At 42.5% G+C, this 20,593-nt stretch overlaps 1 protein-coding gene across 9 annotated transcripts in view; it reads left to right on the plus strand.

Annotated features, from left to right (window-relative positions):
* The window catches only part of DAB1 (DAB adaptor protein 1), a 917,259-nt gene that overhangs the window by 749,453 nt on the left and 147,213 nt on the right, over positions 1 to 20,593 (plus strand). For all 9 annotated transcript variants that reach the window (XM_051857724.3, XM_089337350.1, XM_089337351.1 and 6 more), the window contains 2 exons: positions 7,150 to 7,289; positions 16,940 to 17,038. In XM_051857724.3, coding sequence (XP_051713684.1) covers positions 7,150 to 7,289; positions 16,940 to 17,038 — 239 coding nt within the window. The remainder of the gene's footprint in view (positions 1 to 7,149; positions 7,290 to 16,939; positions 17,039 to 20,593) is intronic.

The raw sequence follows: 20,593 nt of genomic DNA on the forward strand, positions 1-20,593 counted from the left end.
TGGTTCTCCATTATGCTAAAATTTAAAAATTTATAGCAAAGCTGTATTAATGCATCTGCTGCAATGGATGCTCCATGAGTATGAACATGACTGTGCACTGTGGGGAGCAATCCGGACTAGACTGAGTTACTGGAATTAAGACTTATTCTATGCATCTGCTCTCCCACAATATGGCGCTGGGAGAGAAGTAAACAGCTTCCGCACAGCTGCCTCCAGTTCAACCAATAAACTGTAGGACTTGCTCCTGATTGGAGAGCAGCGTACTCGGCATGTGGGCAGCCGAGTTAGGATTGGCGGAGCAGGACTATAAAGGAGGAGAGAGACGGCATGCACCGGGGAACATCTAAGGGGAACATCTAGCTGAAGGAACACCCGTGCAGCCCCCGAGAAAGCCGGCCGGCGGTGTGCCGCTCCCCTGCGGAAGTGGGGAATGTGGCCAGGGGGAACTGCCCTTCCACGGAGGTGGAAGGGATAGTAGCCAACCCGGGAAGAACCAGCAGCAAACCCGGGGAGGGCCGAGCAGACAGAAAAGAACAGCGCAGGGTCCGGTGTTGCTCCTCCACGAAGAGGGGGAGCGACAGTGCACCTTGTTCAGTTCTGAAACCCTAGCCTCTTAGAACATAGAACACTCAGTATGTATCACACAGTGAATGAATTAATCATTCAGTTAATGAGAATCTTGTATTTCCCCAAATGTCATTAGAATGTCGCTTTTGATCTAATCCGGACAACCAATTTGGGTCATCAACAGTCCTATGCCCCAAAGAACAAAGTCCAAAGCTTTAGTTCGGGTTTCCAAGGCCCCACTTCATGTGTCGACCCCTCTAAACTGTTGACATCCATCTACTCATGCTTTCGAACTGTGTTTGCAAGCACATCAGTTGGCTCTGAGCCACCCCCGAATAGGGTGGTATCCTTAAAAGCTTCTGAGGCATTCTGAAATGCAGCAAGAGTTGGGGCTGGTGTTTGGCACAGTGGTTGAGATACCGCTTGGGACACCCACATGTTGTAGAGAGGACTTTGTTCAAGTACCGGCTACACTCATTCTAGTTTCCTTCTAATGTGCATGCCAGCAGGCACCAGGCAATGGCTCATGTAGTTGGATCCCTGCTACCCCCATGGGAGACTTCTATTGAGTTTCTTGCTCCTGGCTTTGGCCCGTCCAAGTCCTAGCTGTTGCAGGCATTTAGGGACTGAACCAATGGATGCAAGATTGATCTCTCTCTATGTCTTTCAAATAAAATGAAAATAAAGAAGCCATAGCTAGGATGAACAACAGTCTCACCTGATTATTCACTCTCCTCTAGAATTCACCTCACTTTTTGTTCCTCTGGAAGGCTTGTCCCTTGCTTCTTTACCTATTGAACCCCTGCTTTCTCACAAGGCCTTACCCAAATGTCATCTCCTGTCTCTAGCTCTCCATGCCCTGCTCCCCAGCAGATAGGAACAATGTCTCCTTCTCTTCAGCCTGCATGACATTTGTAGGCCTGGTTGTGTCCTGCTTAGCTGAGCATTTGCCCATGTGACTCCTCTTCTCAGTTGCGGCTTCCTCCAAACAGGAGATGACACCTGTTTTGCCCACGTGGGTGCTGCTGGAGGCTAGCAGGGTGCCCAGCATGAAGAACACTGTGAGACAGGGTGGTATACAAATGATGATCATAGTATTAGGATAAGCACATAATTCACCATCCACACTGGGATATTTATTAGAGCAATTAGAGTTTCTGGTAATAGTAGTGCCAAGACAAGAGAATTAAACTAGGACTGTCTCAGACATACTGAAATGTAATCAGCCAAATAACATGGGCCAACATTAATTGAGCACTTGCTGTTTGTAAGACGCTATCCAGTGTGCTGTTCTGTGTGTCATGTATTCAACATTCACAGTGATCCAGTGTGTGAACAACTGTTGTTAACTGCACTAAACAGACAAGAACACTGTGGCAGACAGCTAAAGAACTCACCCACGGTGACACAACTAAAGGAGTAGCTTGAAGAGCTGGGACTTGAATTCATGTTCTCTGAATTCCGAGCACATATTCTTTTTTTTTTTTTTTTATTTTTATTTTTTAAATTTTTTGACAGGCAGAGTTAGACAGAGAGAGAGAGACAGAGAGAAAGGTCTTTCTTTTTCCATTGGTTCACCCCCCAAGTGGCTGCTATGGCCGGCACGCTGCGCCAATCTGAAGCCAGGAGCCAGGTACTTCCTCCTGGTCTCCCATGCGGGTGCAGGGCCCAAGCACTTGGGCCATCCTCCACTGCCTTCCCGGGCCACAGCAGAGAGCTGGGCTGGAAGAGGACCAACCGGGACAGAATCTGGTGCCCCAACCGGGACTAGAGCCCAGGGCGCCGCCGCCACCGGTAGAGGATTAGCCTAGCGAGCTGTGGTGCCGGCCCCGAGCACATATTCTATGCTACAAAGCCCTGTGGCCTCCCAGCTAAAGATCTCAGTCCTTGGAGTAGGCTAATAGGGTGAGGATCTGTTGCCAGCTCAACTTGCAGTAATTTTAGTTCCCTCTCTGGTGTAATTTCCTCACTCATTGAACAGTAGCAATGCCTGTTTTCTGTAACGTGGATTCAATGAGAAAAACTGTGAGAAGACTGACCATGTACTTGCAAAATACTTATCTTAGGAGGGAGACAGCCTTCCAGTTCACTCCAGGCTCCTCCAGACAGTTCCTGAAACACCTGGCACAAAGGAATAGTGATAAATGCTGTCACAGAGACTGAGTGTGGCCATGGGAGGCACCATGCCTAATGGTTAGAACCATGACATTTTACGTAAGTCCTAGCTGCAAATTGAGGCTCTAGGATTTGAATAGCAGATTCCAAAGAAGATATGCAGATGTACAAAGAGCACACAGAAAGATTCTCAGCAGTATTAATTATTGGGAAAATGCAAATCAGAACAACAATGAGGTATCACTTAACACTCACTAGGATGGCTGAAGTGGAGAGAACAGAAAACCACAGATGTGAAGAACATCTAACAGAATCTCTGGAAGCCTTATATTTGCTGGTTGGGTTGTAAAGTGGTTCAGTCACTCTGGAAAAATAGTTTGACCATTCCTTAAAAGAGTTAAAACTAGAGTTGTCCTATGACCCAGCAATTCAACTCCTAGGTTTAACACAAAAATATTTAAAAACATACATCCACCCAGAACTTTTAGATGAATATTCATAGCAGCACAACTCATAATAACCTAAAATAGAGACTGCATAAAAGTCCAGCAACCACTGATGTGTAATCACACAATGGAGATATTCAGGGGAAAAAAAAGATACTCATTGCTTCATTACTGATACAGTGAAACTTGAAAACATGTTGCTAAGTAAAAGAAGCTAGGCACAAAAAAAAATTCCATCCCAAGATTCTAAAATGTCTAGAATAAGAAAATCTATAGAGACAGCAAGAGATTAAGTGGTTGATTAGTGCTGGAGGGAATGAGGGAATGGGGAGTGACAGCTAATGAGTACAGTGCTGCTTGTTGGGATGATGAAAATATTCTAAAATTAAATTTTATAATGGTTATACAACTCTATATACTAAAACCACTGGATTGTATGCTTTAAGAGGGTGAATTTTGTGGTATCTGAATTACATCCCAGTAAAGCTTTTATTTAAAAATGCATGCTCTGCAGTCAACATTGGGCATTGGTTTTGTCTTCTGTAAAATAATGTATGTTATTGAGCCTAACTCAAAGGGCAGCAGTGAGGACATTAAAGGAGGAACTGCATGGGAAACCCATAGCATAAGAACTAATGCAATCAAGACTCAGGAATGCCTAGTGGCCAGTTGATGAATTGCCTTAAACACATGGACTTTCTTTTATCCACCCTAAAGAGTGGGGTTACCAATGCCTTTAGCAAAATAGGCCAGGATGCATGAAGACTGACTCTATCCATTACATCCTCAAGTTGTATGTGCTTTGGTTGGAATTACAGTCTTCTGGTTGTGATATCTGTTATTTATTTCTTAACTAATATAACTGAGACCTTACTCAAGATGTGCTCATGAAAAATTGCCCTTTTAATGGTGGAGCATTTAATGAGAATCTGGATTATCTACTGCATAAGTGCCCTTCATACAAATTAGCTTGGCCCTGGGTCCTAAGCTAAATTGGGCTCCCTGATTTCCCCTAAATGGCTTAATATTTTCTTATTAATCTCTGCCCTTGTTCACCTGATCTGGCTCTGCCCCCTCTTATGAATCTTTCTCCTTGGCAGATTTCTATGCCCTGACAAATGTTTCTTAAGACTGTCTTTGTATTTGACTCATGGTGGGTTTTTTTTTTTTTTTTTTTTTTTTTTTTTGGACAGGAACAGTGTCTAGAAGCTATTCGGTCCATTTTCAAGTTGTCTCACCATCTCCCAGTGGAGTTGTAATGCTGCCAGTGCATTGAGTATCAGCAGTACTGGGCCAGTTTTGTTTCAGAACAAGACGAAGGTGGAGCTTTATGCAAAAGTTGGGTAGAGGAGAAGCAGTCATGCACAGTGGGTAGGAGACCAAGCTTGTATACACCGAACACAAGCAAACCACTAGCAGAGCCTCTGACATCAGAAAGATCAGGATCCAGGTCCTACTCAGTGAGTGTGGACAAATTTCATGGCCTCTTACATCTTCTATTTCAGTCCATGTCTATGAAACCTGAATAGTAAGCAGTACCTTACTCTGACATTTTTTTATGGAGCTAAACAAGTTGATGCATGTATTATGCTTTGAGATAAATGCTACCTGGTATTATTGTTATAATATTTCAAAGATTGAGGAAGTTCCAGCCATTAAAGGGATGATATTAGTGACTAAATAATTAGTGACTGAATGTGTTGAAGATATAGAGAATGGCACCTGTGATCAAGTGAGTTTACCTTTGCAGTAAATTATAGAACAAGGCTTAGGTCACTCCTGCCAAACACTGCCTGCTCAGATAGGGAGAGGTGACCAAGGGCCTTGTTTTTTAGCTAGGTATTTTATATAAATTTTATCATGATACATGATGCCTTTGTTCTTAGCTATAGTCTTTGACATATGCCTTTACAGAATCACAAGTTTTAATTTTTATGTTAATTATAGTTTGTAATTAGTTATCTGTGCATTTTACTAGCTTTATGGGATATTATTCAAGACTTTGCTATGCTAGGAGTCCAAGGGGAGTTGTGCAAAAGAACTCCTGGGAGCAAGGGACCACAGGTCCAAGTCTGGCACTGCGGGCGTTCCTGCTCTGCCTCTCCACCTCTCAGCATTGTATGTTCCATGTGCACCTCCCACTGGGTTGATTATAATGGCAACAGCAACCATTCGCAGAAAGCTTACAATATATGCTGCACATACATAATCTCACCAGAATTACTATTAATGCTGGCTCTGTAAAGTAGATACTGTGTCTTCATTCAATAGATAAGGAGTTTAGGCTCCAAACAATTTAGTTGACTTAAAACAGAGGAACCGTAATTTGAAATGAGGCTGTCTGATTCTAAAGCTTTTTTTTTTTAACTTTTATTTAGTAAATATAAATTTCCAAAAGTACAGTTTATGGATCACAGTGGCTTTCCTCCCCCCATAACTTCCCTCCCACCCGCACCCCTCCCATCTCCCATTCCCTCTCCCATTCCATTCACATCAAGATTCATTTTCAATTCTCTTTATATACAGAAGATCGATTTAGTATATATTAAGTAAAGATTTCATCAGTTTGCACCCACACAGAACATAAAGTGTAAAATACTGTTTGAGTACTAGTTATAGCATTAATTCACATTGGACAACACATTAAGGACATTCTAAAGCTTGAACTTTCATATACACCTAGCATAATGCATAATACATTTTTATTTGCAGTCATCAAAACTTGGGCTTCTAGGGGCATACAGTTCATCTGTTGCCAGTGAGCAATAGCATTTGGCACAGAGGATGTGCTCCATAAGGGGTTGAGTAAGTGAATGAAATGAAAGTCTTGTTTTGTCAATAGAAAAGCACTTTGTCATAGTTAGCTACTGTTGTGTTATAAGGATGTCCTTAGATCACTCCCAACCACAGAGTGCACTAGAAAAGCCTTGCTTTGCACATCAGAGAGATGGAGGGAAGTGAGCTGTGGTCATCCCTAAGTTTCCCATCAGTGAGGAAAGACATGAAAGAGGAGGAATCAGAAGTTAACAGTGATGGTATTCTGGTAGATGCATATTGGAGGACCAGAGCATTCTGGTTTTAAGAACTATGTTCTACAGCCAGTCCTCTACCTAGGCTAAGTGTGATGAGGGTAGAGATAGGTTGGAATTCCTAAGTACTCATCTCATTTCAGATCTTATTTCTTACTGTGTGAACTTGCAGTGGCTACCTGAATGCTGTGACCTTCACCTTCATCATCTAAAAACTGAGATGGTTTGGTTATTGTGAAAAGTGGGGATAAAGTTTATAAAACATCTCCTAAAGCCCTTGCTCAGCTCACAGTAGCTCTCCTGTCCTTACATTATGTGTATATGATTGAACTCTTGGTTAATATGTGTTAGCAAAATATTATGTTAATAATAATTGAGAGAGCCCGTTGCAAGGTGTGGACACTGGGTACCAACTGGTATATAAGCCTGTTTCCCTGCACACATGAGTTAGCAGAAGAGATCTCATAAAATCATTTTTTAGTAATTGTCCCTGGGTCATTACTTGATACAAAACAATTACTCTGGAGTTTCATGGAATTGAGTGTCAGAAGGGTCTTGGAGCCTGGCCAAGGTATTATTAAATGTTGGAAATGCAAGAGACTCAGTGCTAATACTAGTTTATAGGAATTTGGATGTGAACTCTTAGTGGGCAACTATGATTTGTTGAATAAGTAACAAATACTTAATTAATGCTTTACACATATTGCTTGATTTATTTATTTTACTGCCCTGTTGGGATGGGTATTTTTTAACTTTTCTTTTTCTGCCTTAGAAAACTAAGGCTCAGAGACAAGAAATATTTGCCTTTCCATTTAAATGCATAAAACCAGAATGTGTATCTAGGAGTATCACTGTTCTTTTCTCATGCGTCCAATGATTTGACTTTCCAGGAATGTAGATGAAACCAGAGAACAAATCATGCAGTTGTCTACACTTAAAGCCAATGGGGCCTGAACAACTGCCTACCTGATTGTGCTTTTCTCTGATTTTAGGTCAGGATCGCAGTGAAGCCACTTTGATAAAGAGGTTTAAAGGTGAAGGGGTCCGGTACAAAGCCAAACTTATCGGGATCGATGAAGTTTCTGCAGCTCGGGGAGACAAGTTATGTCAAGACTCCATGATGAAACTCAAGGTGCTGTGCCAACATTGTGTGTTCAGTGTCGTGGGTTTAATATGAATGAGGGAAAGAAATGACTCCCAGCTTTATGGTGACTAATTTCAATCATTTATTAGTAAATCACTTGGCTCACTGGTGAATCACTGTATTTATTCATTGGTAAGAGCACCTGCTGTGAGGAAGTATTTTGCTAAGCCTTGTTTTTATAATTTTTGAGTATATCATATTTTATTCTGTTTTATCTTTGTCACTTAACACCTGCAGATATGAAAGTACAAAATTAGTGGGTTGTGTAGTCCCACTCATTTAGTGAGTTTTTACCATTTTGTTGTTTTTAAGTACATTTGACATATGTCAACATATGGTGAAAGACGTTAAGGTAAAGGCTGATTTTGTTCATTCTTACACAGTTGGCTCCATGCATGTGTGGGTGCCACATTTATGGAGTCAACCAATTGTGGATTAAAATATTCAGAAAAAAATTGTATTTGTACTGAACATATAAAGGCTTTTCTCTTGCTATTATCCCCTTAAAATACATTATAATAACTGTTCACATAGCATTCAATAGATAAGGTATTGTAAGTAGCCTAGAAATGGCTTAAAATATGTGGGAGGTGTATGTAGGCTTTTTGCAAATACTGTGGCATTTGGTGTCAGGGACTTGTGTGTCCACTGATTTGGGTCTCCAGGGTGGATGTTCTGAAGCACTCCTGTGGATGCAGCAGGACCGCTGTCCCCTCTAATGTACCCTCAACTGGTCCCATACAAGGAAACGTTTTTGAAGGAATGTGTAGCTATAAATTGGGATTTGGAGTTGTCAAGAAGAGATTTCTGATTTTTTTACAAGGTTTTACACTAAGAAATAAAAATAAATTTGAAAAAAATGTTAAAAGCATAAAATAAGGAAATTATCCTGTTCAGCAACCTTAAAAATTCACAAAAAAGAACATAATTTGCTCCCAGGTTTTAGTCTTCAAATATTCTGATTCATTTTTTTAAAAAAGCCATGTGGAATATTGGAAAAACAAATCATTTAACAGGAAAAGTACAAATAGCTTATGCATTTAAAACATCTATAGTTTATTTTTCTGTTTATAGGTTTCACATATATTCATTATAAAATATTTTGAACTATAGAAAAGTATGTGGGAAACAAGTAAAATAACCCACTGTCTCATAAAAAATCAATGTCAACATTTTTGTGTATAATGTACAATCTCTCTGTGTTTTATATGTATAATATATGAAACATATCACATATATATAATAAAACTGGAAGTATAATTTACATAGTTTCTTATCTTTGGCTTTCCTGCTCATCTAATAATATATATAAGTATTTCTTTTGTCATATCTTCAGGCAGTCCATGAGAATACAGCTTAGCTAGTGAGATATATTTAAATGTAGGAAAAAAAAACAAAGGAGGAAAAAAAACTGGCCTGGCTAAGAGCCTGGGAGTATTAAGGTGTTCACCTTATGCATCACCTGTTCTTTCATAGAAGCTTCATAAATCACAGCTGTTATTTTTTGTTTATATAATACTGTTCTCTTAGCAGTTTAACATATAGATATAGATATGGATATAGATATAGATATGGATATAGATATGGATATAGGTAGATATACTCAGATGCTGAATATCCTCGCACTGTGGCTCTAGGAGCCATGATTTTAAAAAATCTTAATTTTGACACCGTGTATCCATTACCTTCATTTTATTTTTAAGCTGTTCTATAACCTTTGTTTAATAGTTATATATCCAGTGTAAATTGTACTAGAAATTTCCATATTGGATTTCCTGGATTTGACTCCCAGCTCTGGCTTCCTACCAATGCAGACCCTGGGAGATAGAGGTGATGACAAAGTATTGGATTCCTACACACACATGAGTGCACTGTATTGCATTCTGGCTTCTGGCCTCAGCCCCTTATCCCTTGTAGACATACGAGGAGTAAACCAGTAGGTGGGATCCACCTCGCTCTCTTCCACCTTCTCCCTCCCTCTCTCTCCTTCCCCCTCTTCCCTTCTCTCCCTCCCTCCCTCCCCTCTCTGACTCACCTCCCCCCCTAGAAAAAAAGACATTAAAATCATGATTTCATAAATTATCTCCTTGGAAGAGGTTAATGGATTTTTATATTTAAAGTTAAATAATGTTATGAGCTATCAGGGCAGTCCACTAAAGAACCTTCTTCTTCCAAGTTCAAATGTGAACAGTCAACAGATGAAGGAGTTGGACAGAAGATTTCTGAATTCCAGCTCTGTGAATGGCCCGTAGGACATGGCATAAGCACACAGCTGCAGTGGCCACCCTTGAGTGGTGCAGGCTGTTTCCCTTTGTTGGTGAGAGAGTTCCATAACCACCGGCCTCCTGGCTCCCCCTGCCCCTGCCGGGCCCCAGCATAGGACCCATGACTGGTGCATGGGATCTGACCAGATCACAGCCTGTCAATCAGAAGGCAGATGGTATAGAGAGCCCAGAAGAAATTGAGCTCCATGTGTTCCATGTCATCCAGCTGCCCAGACAGACCCTAAGGGGACACTAGACAAGCTTGGAGATAAAAGCCAAGATCTTCAATCTTGCTGAGGTCCCTTCTTGCTATATGATGTCAGGCAAATGGAGATTTGCTCCTGACAAATTTTAAGTGAAAGACAGCAAGAAAATGCCATTAGGTAGCCTTATTTCTACAAAGACCTCCTCCTCACCCTGTTCCGCATGTCTGCTAAGGAGAAAAGAGCTGAGGCACCTTCCTTCCCCAGCATCCAGGCGCGAGCCATTCACCAGGTGGATGTCAGGTACTCCTGATTGTACTGCTGTCTTCATGGGAGCACTGAGATCTAAATGGATATGAGAGAGGAGCTGGCCTCTGCCCTCCCAAGTCTCTCCCTCAGGTCCAGCAGTGACACCAACATTGTGTGTGTGTGCAGGTGGACGTGTGTTTGTGTGTGTGTGTTAGCGGCAATGAGAACTCCATCTGTCAACTCTCATATCCATGAGGTCCCCAAAGCCCTGAGAGTTTGTCTTGCCACAGCACTGCCATCAGATGTGCCGAACATGCTGAAGCATTCTTGGTTCCCAGACAATTGGGTTTCATTATTTGCAAGATATTGTGAAGAATGTTGACATTTCAGCTCCCAGCGGTTTTTCTTTAAGAAACACAGAGGCATAAATGATCGATTCTCTGTTTGGCTACCTGCCCAGGAAAGTCAGAGACAGAAAAGTACAAAATGCCTCTTAGCTTTGCAAAAATGCCCACTTGCTCATGTTGGGCCATATGAGAAATTGAAGAAAAAAAAATCTGTTTTCCTTGGCTCGATTCTCTGAAGCTGGTGTGTTTTAGTTAGAGTTTTCTCTTGGACTGTAGAGCTCTGAGAACGGATTTGTGTTGTGGGTGTGAGTGGCCCATTGCCTGTCAACCAGCAAAGCGTCCACATCAACATCATCACTGTTGCTGTCATTATACTTAACGTTTAGCCTACACAGCACATCTACATATCTCTGTTTCTCTCTTTTGAGATAAATATTAGCCTTTCTGTTTTGTACATAAGAAATCTGAGGTTTAGAGGGTTAAGGTATTTACCCCACAATCTTCATTCAATGTGATAAGACCAGAATTCAACCCCAGATCTCCAGAGGTCTTGTGTTTGGCAAGACAGAGTTTAGTACTTAAGTATAATCTGTTTTGTGTTTGTGTTGTTTTTATCTTGGTTCCCCCAAGTAGATTTTAGGCTCACACTTGTAAGCTACCACCCACTAGCCACACATCATTGACTTTAGAAGTAGGCAACTTTCAGAGATGTTGGACAAATGGTGGTGGTTAAAGCAATGGGAGGAGATGGGGTCTTCAACTATGGTGCCTGGAGAGCTAACTGCAGAGCCCTCTGGCTGTCATTCGGGGCCCTAAAAGGTACAGAATCCACCCTGGAGAGATGAGCTATGACACATGAACGAAGCAGCTACTTGCAAAACGTGGGTGAGGGCAAGGTTGAGGTAGCAATTCACAGGTGGTGAGACACCTCAGTCGAGCAGTAGTGGGGAGCATTACTACTCCTAGGAAAAAACCCGGGGAGAGAAGGAAGGATTGATAAGGAAGTCTCCTTCCCCCTCCTCCAAATAAAGCTACCAGCAGAGATGTAGATCAGGAATGAGAAGGAAGTGGAGAGACGTCTGTCTCCTTGCACCTGACGGTTTTCTTCTTCTACCCTCTAGCTTTGTATATGTATCTTGTGATTAGAGTTCAACCGGAAACAAGGGAGAAAGACGCTCAGGAGAACAGGGGATGCAGTACACAGGATTCTGCCTCTGGCACAAAGCAGGGTAGATAAAGATACTTGTGTTCCATTTTTTAACTGGAAAAAATGAAATTTAGGATGTATGTTCCCCCCTAAGATCCCAAAGCTGATAACTGGCAGGGCTGATTATGGAGACTAGGCTTATTATGTGGGCATTCCAGAGTATCATCCTAAAGTTCTCAGCATTTGTGCATGGAGCCTGTTGTGTTGACACATGTGCTTTATGTGTTCTGTGGAGATCACAGTCATAACACCGTGTAGCACTCACCTCGCTGGATGAGCTCAAAGCCCTTTTATGTACTTCATCTGTCTGATTCTCAAAGCAACACCTGAGCTAGACAGGACAGTCTGTTCATCCTCCACACAACCCCTGACCACTTTTCTCTGTGTAAACTTCTCCATCAACACCTGGCCCTTTGACTTTCTTTGGGGAGCTTATAACAATCACTTTACATTTTGTCTTGCACATGGTACTGCTTAATAAAATAGGTTATCAGTACTAGTAATGATGATAACTTATTTACTAATTTTTCCCTGCACACTGTGACATTTCATAGTTCATTTAAGTGCCCTGGAATTCTTAGGAGGTAAGAAATGGGATCTTGTCCTTTAGGAGGTCCTCTTTACTGCTGAGTTTGAACACTGGTGCTTATACCAAGCTCTTCATTTATGGGAAAGTCAGAGTTACACAGAGAGAGGAGAGACAGAGAGAGAAGTCTTCCATCTGCAGGTTCACTTCCCAAATGGCCATAATGGCCGGAGCTGAGCCCATCTGAAGCCAGGAGCCAGGAACTTCTTCTGGGTCTCCCACATGGATGCAGGGGCCCAAGGCCTTGGGCCATCTTCTACTGCTTTCCCAGGCCATAGTAGAGAGCTGGATTAGAAATGGAGCAGCCAGGATGTGAACCGGCTCCCATATGGGGTGCTGGCACTGCAGGCGGTGGCTTTATCCACTGTGTCACAGGGAATCAGAAAGATCACTGTTGGAATTACAGCAGTCTGACTTAGCTCCTTTAGGTTTGATGAGATCATTCATCTCCTGACCTTTTGGTGTGCTCAACTGTAAAATGAGAGAGAATCTGTCATTCCCAGGATTGTGGCACGGTCTATATTATATGACATATAAGTGGATTTCTAGTATAAAGTAGATACCAAAGAAAATATCTGATCCCACAACTTCAGGTTCCCAAAAGGGCCTCACTGGGTCAGCTGCCTGAGACTAAACACAAAGCCCCAAACAGTCCCAAATCTACATCTTCCCGCTCCCCAGTCAGGGCTGTCTCCTGGACTTCTGTTTGCTCTTTGTATTGGTGATGAATAATTCTGTGAGGAGATGAGCCTGTGGGGAGGTGTGCTGGTGGGCCCTGCCTGGACTCTGTGCAGTGTTTCAGAGCTTGGCTCAGAGTCTTGTCTCAGAACTTACGCCCTGCAAAGAAAAAACTGTGTGGATAGTGCTCCTGTCTTCAATTTGCCACATAAAACTGCCACCAGCAGCCTTAAGTGGGATCTCCTGCAACAGGCATGCTGGCTGTATTTTGCCAGGGAGTTGCTTTTATATTTTTGAGAGGCAGAGAGACAAATACAGAGGGATCTCCCATCCAGTGGGCATCACCAAATGCCCACAATGGCAAGGAATGGACCAGTCCAAAGCTAGGAGCTGAGAACTCGATTCAGGTCTCCATATGGGTGACAAGAACTCAGTTATTTGAACCATCACCTGCTGCCTCCCAGTGTCTACGTAGATTAGCGGGAAGCTGAAGTCAGGAGCCGGACCCAGAACTTGAATCCAGAACCTGTGATATGGGACATGGGCATCTTAACTCTGAGGCCAAACACTTCTCTACCAGGAAATTCTTTGGTAGCTACTTGGTGGGACCAGCAAGAAACGGGGGCCTTAGTGTCCAATTAGCACTTCAAAGAGTTTATGGCTAAATAGTACTAAAATATAATTTTCTGCAAAAATTTTAAAATCCATGCCTAGCATTTTCATAATATGCATAATAATTTTTGAAGAACCCTTGTATAAGCCAGGAAGTGTTGCCATTTGATGTCCCAGGAATTCTGTGAGTCAGGGATTGTCAGGACTGTCTTGGAGATGGAGACATTGAAGCTGTTCTTCCTGGTGAAAGATGCGACCCTCTCCCCACCTTGTCCTGTGGTGTGTTCCCCAAGGAATGAATAAAGCAAGAAGGAAAAGCTTGCTCTCCTTCAACGCGGTTCATCCCATCCTTTCCATTAGGAGGGGTTTCTAAACCCATGCATGCCACTGTCACAAAATGCATGAGACGGGGTAATTTATAAACAGCAATGATTTATTTCCTTCTGGTGTGGATGCTGTGAAGTCCAAGATCAAGACGCCAGCAGGGCGAGTATCTGGTGATGGCCTTGTCTGTCTCTTTCCAAGACAACACCTTTTTGCTCCATCCCCCAGAGAGCACAAACACTGTCCTCACATAGAGTAAGGATGGAAGGGAGGGAAGGCAGAGGAACCCAACTCCTTCAAGTGTCACCGGGCCATAATCCCATCAATGAGGGCTACTCCTACAGCCTCCTTTAATACTCTCACAATGGCCAGTACGTTACAACAAGTGAATCTGGGGATACATTCACTGTTCTGTCTTTGTGGGGTCAAAGGTCAGGGTGAAGAGGATCAGCAGCAGATGTTGTTTTAGTCCAAATCTTAGCACAGAACACAGATTTCCAAGTCAGGTTTCTCTGGGTTCAACATTGCTCATCCACCTGAAGTCAGGAGAGCCTGTTCACTCCTCTTGGAGTGTCTGCTTGGTGCTGGGCTCTGCTTTTGGCACTGGGCACATGGAATGAGGGCGGGAAGCACCAGGAGGAAAAGCAAAGGAGGAAAATGAATGGGATACGGTCTGGCATGAATGTTGTGCTATGTTGGTGTGCTGGATAAAGGAGTGAGAAAATGTGACCCTGAACAGAAACAGGAACTACCCCTGGGATTCCAAAGACATACTTGGGGCATTTCCCATGCTCCTTAAAAATATTGCGCTGACATTCATGAGAAGCAAGTAGTACATTGAAGAGTCCAGAAACTATTAAATAGGAGAGTGGCAGGAGCTTAAGAGGCAAAGGACTTTGTTTTGGATATGACTCACTCCCCAGCCATGTAGTCATTGGAGGAGGGGTCTTATGTCAGTGAGTAGCAGCCCTGAGAGTCTGAATAGGGAACAATGGGCAAGGGTGATGGGGAATGAGATCTTGGCTTCCTAGAATGAAGAATGTAAAGAAGAATTGCCCCCCTGGCCGGCCCCATGGCTCACTTGGCTAATCCTCCACCTGCGTTGCCTGCACCCCAGGTTCTAGTCCCGGTCGAAGTGCCGGATTCTGTCCCGGTTGGTCCTCTTCCAGTCCAGCTCTCTGCTGTGGCCCGGAAGGCAGTGGAGGATGGCCCAAGTGCTTGGGCCCTACATCTGCCTGGGAGACCAGGAGGAAGCACCTGGCTCCTGGCTTCAGATCAGCACAGTGCACCGGCCACAGCGTGCCGGCCGTGGCAGCCATTTGGGGGGTGAACCAACGGAAAAGGAAGACCTTTCTCTCTGTCTCTCTCTCTCTCACACTGTCTAACTCTGCCTGTCCAAAAAAAAAGAAGAAGAAGAATTGCCCCCCAGCACCAAGAGTTTGGAGAGTTGAGCTGTGGCCTCAGTGTTCTCACTAATTCTCTGTGTCATCTCAAGACTGCTGTCTATATTTCAGAATGTGTTTTTTTTTTTCTCATGTGTCAGCTGAAGGGCTTGGGTCAGTTATTTTTAAGATTTCCTCTGGCTTTAATAGTCTATACATCTATGAGTGTACAATATGACCTTGCGAGTGAATTGGTGACTTATGAGGGAGTGCATTTCCTCCTAGTAGATATCCAAACAGGAACTGGACCACAAACTTTAATGGACATTCATTCATTTACTAGAAGAAATTAATTTTATTAGTATTTGGTACGGAGTGCTAGGTACTTCACATAAATGTTCATTTAGTTCTCTCACCCATGCAAAAAGAGTATTTACACTTGGAGAATTAGAGAAGTGGAACTAAGTATGAGTTTAAATAATTTGTTCAGGATCACACGGAACAAGTAGTATTAGATATACTAATTCTGCAGACAATTTCCAGTACCCAAAATGAGGATAATCAGACAGCCTCAAGAGTATGAACCTCCCTCATGCCCCTGGACATACGTAGAATTCTCTAATGCCAACTGTTCCCAGAAACAGAGGCTGGGAACAGACTATGCTAAGAACAGCACAACTTACTTTTATCTCCTGGAAATACTAGGTCAATATTATTTTAGACTTTTGTTCTCCTAATAGGGCAGTACCATAACTGCTGAGAACCAGCTTAATCTTGCCACCCAGGACCCCCAAGACAACTAAAGATGGCAGCAGCCCATGAATGTGGAGCCCTTGAATGACCTTGACTCTTTGATTACACCGTAGTATGAAGCTCATGGCCACTGAGCCTAATTGAAAAAGGGGGTGCCTTTACTCTTAACTTGAGTTGTATCAACTTTGGAGGAATGCTGTATCTACACATTCATCATTCATTTAACAGTTACTTGCAAAAACTCTTCCTGTCCTCCAGAGGTTGCCATAAGCATTAGGGATAAAGCAGTGAGCAAAGTCACAGCCCTTCCTCTTAGGAAGTTTACTTTCTCTTTAACTCATACACTTACGTTCACTTTCAAAAAAAGTTGAGAACAGTAAATAAACAGGTATCTTGGTGAGTGGAATGCATTTTGTAGATATTTTCCCTGGAAGCACAGGAGGGACAGGGGAAAAGGTAATGGAGAATCTAAATGAATTTGGATCAAAATTGCAAACAATAGGGTTATCACCTTAAGGATCACCTCTTTCCAAATGTAATTAGCACATACAATGTAGCATCAGTTTTCATTTTATTTTCTTTCTAATCTGTAAAATTGATTTGCATGCAAACTTTTTTCCAGAAATATAAAAATATAGTCATATCTAAGCATATATCTAGCAATTCACCTTAATTTAAAGAATTAAAGCCATATCCAATGGAGAGATTAATACAAGGACTGTGTTGTGTCTATCTTGGGATCCTCAACTCTGATTCAGGTATCTAGGGAGCAGGCAGGCCTTGGATCAATTTTGGTTCATCAAATGAATAAATGTTCAAACGCCCCGTTTATACAGTGTTAGGATGAGTAGAACAAGTCGCACCCAAATGCATTAAGATGAGTAACTCAGAGCGTAGGGAAGTATAGCAGGCGAAGGGAAAGGACTGTGCATGATTGGTGGTATCACTTGATGGTATCTGGCATGCCTTTGGGAGCAGAGGGAATTTTCAAATGAAAACACTAAACTAAAAACCATGTCCTCCCTTTCAACAGGGCGTTGTTGCTGGCGCTCGTTCCAAAGGGGAACACAAACAGAAAATCTTTTTAACCATCTCCTTTGGAGGAATCAAAATCTTTGATGAGAAGACAGGGGTAAGTAAAAGAATCACATGGCATTGTGAAATGGAATCCATTGACAGGCGTACCCTTAAAAGCCTCTGCTCTCTGGGCAGGAATATCAAACAAGCATAAAAACACATAAAGCAACTGACAAATTTGATCAACTGTGATCGTCCATCAAAGAGGGGCTCTTTGCTGACTTGGCCACAGTGTGACTGCACTGTGATTCTTGCAGTGTAATTGTGACAAAAGTGTCACACTGTCCTGGTAATCTAATGGGAGATTGATGAGCTTTGAAGAGCAGTGGGGCGACATGACAGTTTAAGTTAAATTTCTTTGTGTGTTGGCAACTTTAATGACGTGCTTCCTAGAGGGAGATACATGTAGGTCTTTTGACTCCGTCAAAGCATCCAGACTCTCTTGAGTTTAACCTGTAGCACCTTGCAATTGCCGTAATCAAAAAGAACAGAATTCTCAGCCTTAAAAAAAAATCTATTACAACACAGCCAGGAAATGGAAGGGCTGATAAGTTTGTTGAACCCACCAAAGGCACAGTTTGTGTTTTCATCAACCTCACAGCTGCAATTAACTCCCAGAGTCATCCACAGAGCTCACCTGACACTGTTGGTCCTGTTCACTGATGGGAAGAGAAAAACAGGAAAATGTTCCATGATCTGTTGTGTCAAGAAAGTGAGAGTCCAATGATGTGTTTTTCCTTTTTTTTGTCTAGCATGTTGCAGGTTTATCAAACACCTCCACACTTATCACCTCCTTTTTAACTTCACAAAGGTGACTTATCAAGCACTTCCTAAGTGATTTTCAACCCACAAAGTTACTTGGCTTTGGTCATTTGCATCCTTGTTCTGGGTATTATTAGGGTAATGTAAAATAGTAGGATTGCAACTTAAAAGTGAAAAGGACTTTACTTGAAATTAAAAAAGGATAGAAGTATTACTCCTAAATAGCTAATGATAGAACAGATATTTGTACACCCATAGTTATAGCAGCATTGTTCACAATAGCCAAAAGGTAGAAGTGATTCAGATGTCTGCTAATGGGCAAACAAAGTGTAGTGTTTGCATACAGTGTTATACAACAAGCCCTGAAATGAAAGGAGAGTCTGATAAGCACTACAGTGTGGGTGAGCAGTGAAGACATTATGCTGAGTGAAATGAGGCAGGTACTGTGTATTTCTGCTTAGAGGTATCTGGAATAATCAGAATCTTGGAGACAAAGTAGAATGGTGGTTGACAGGGGCTAGGGAAAAGGAAGCAGGGGGAGTTACTGTTCAGTGTGCTCAGAGCTTAAGTATGGAAAGATGAAAATGCTTTGGGAATGGTTGTAAAAAAATGTGAGTGTACTTAATGTCAATGAATGTACACCTAAAAATAGTTAAAATGGTAAATGTTATACTCTATATATCACCACAATAAAAGTAAGAACTGCTAAAAGTAGCTCTCATTTATTGAATACCTCCTGTATATGAAGTGTGTAGTAGTCACTTTACATACATTACTCAGTTTCATCCACCCCATACCATGAACAACAACAAACAAACAAACAAAAAATAGCTGCTTCATCAAGTACATGTTACATGACAACCATTGTAAGTGCCAGGTCATTTAAACCTCACAACAGCCCTGGAAAGTGGGTGCTGTTATCATCCCCATTCTATAGCTGAAGATATCAGAGCAGAAAAGTGCATGCACGTGGTGGCAGAGGCACATTAGAACCCAGACAGTCCAATCCGCAGCATCTCTTAGCTCCCAAGGGACGTGGCCATCCCAAGTTCACCTGTATTTTGTGCTTTTTATGAGATGGTCAGTCAGGTGCAGCAATAAGATGGGGCGCAAGAGATATTCAGGGGATGAAAGCTCATTGTACTTCTGAGTCCTAGAGATGGGCGCCACCATAGGCCACATGGCAGAGATATCAGAGGGCTCAGGAGACCACACACGGGAGCAAAGGGAGCATGGGGGTTTCCATGGAAAGGGAAAGGTAGAGTAGGGTGAACAGTTTACTCTTGGCTGGTTTGCCTATTTTAATCTAATTGTAAATTATAAAGGTGGTTCCATTGGCCTGGCCCCGAGCTGTGGGATGATTTAAGGCGGTGGAATATTGCCTTGTGTGGTATGTGAGCCAGAGGAGATATGGCTCCATCTGGGTTCTTTGCTGTGTCTAAGACTTGGCTAGCCATGAGAGGGGCAGTCTCTCCCCAGTCAGGAAGATTTTTTAAGATCCTAAATGTCTTAATATACAGAAAATTTTAAATATATACATATTTAAAATTAACCCATCATGTAAGAGGTAGAACTAAGGATGAAAATTAGTGTGATTTTTATCATATAGTATGGAAAAGGTGAACCTATCTAGGGATGCCTTGGTAGAAAGGAATGTAGAAGGAGGGCATGAGCGTTGCCAGGAAAGGGCTTGGATTCAGCAGATGGAGAGCTCTCCTGCCTCCTAAGAGCGTGGTTTCAGAACCCACGGAACTGGGAGACCCGTGCTCAGTGTGGCCACCATAGTGTTTGAAGGATCTTGGTAAACTAAAGTATATGCTGAGGAGGAGACCAGGGCAGATGGGGAACTGGACACTGTGCTGAACCAGGACTTCTTGCTGCAGACAGGGCCTGGATACCACACAGGAGGTGGAGAACGCTGGGCTTCGACCAACTTGGAGGATATTATTATTGGTCCTTTAGCTCCCTGTATGGGAGCCACATCATGTGGCTCAAGCCTAACTGAGATGTGCTTTCACAATGATTTATATGCCCCAGTGGTCTCTTCCCAATGCCAACATGTCCATCACCATGACAACTGGCATAATCAAAGAGACAGGACAGGATCAGCAGCAGCATGGGATACCTGACATTTTCTCTTGCCCAGGGACCATGTTTTGGGCCTTGATATTCCGACGTGTATCCCACCATCAGATAGGCCATACCCAGATAAAATGGTGAATGTTATGTTCTATATATCACCGCAGTAAAAATAATAACTAGTAATAGCAACTCCCATACGTTGAGTACCTTTTGTATATGAGGTGCATAGTAATCACTTTACGTATATTAATCACCAGGATTTAACTAATGAGCACAGCTAAGTGTGTATTCTTTACCTCCTTATTTAGGATGGCTAAACTGTCCCCAGAAAGATTTCAGCAAATCTTGTAGCACTGTTTTGATTCTGTAGCTGGACACAAAGAAAACAGGAGTAAAATCATCATTTCAGCCCAAAGCCCTCTGTGTTTGTGGAGAAAATGTAAGATCCTTCATGGAGAATCTGGAAGGAAGCAAAGCTACGTGTTTTCTGCGTGGCTTAGTCTACTGCAGTTCTTTTTGTTTAACAGTAGACCTCTGCACCATACCGCTCTACAACCGTAGCTTTGTAATGTGCTTCAGCACAATTCTGGTGAAAGGGGAGAAAGTCACTGCACGTGGTTAAATCCAAGGTTGGGATGATAGGCATCAGGGCACCTCTCAGTGGTTGTTATTATACCTCCATGGAGTTGTCTAGTAGAAGGAGCTGGCTTATTCTATGTGGCCTCAAGAAATGGAGCCATGACCAGACAACAGACGTTTCTAGGAG

This window comes from Oryctolagus cuniculus, chromosome 7 (assembly GCF_051225735.1).
Source record: "Oryctolagus cuniculus isolate XC-2025 breed Fujian yellow rabbit chromosome 7, ASM5122573v1, whole genome shotgun sequence".
Taxonomy (NCBI): Eukaryota; Metazoa; Chordata; class Mammalia; order Lagomorpha; family Leporidae; genus Oryctolagus; species Oryctolagus cuniculus.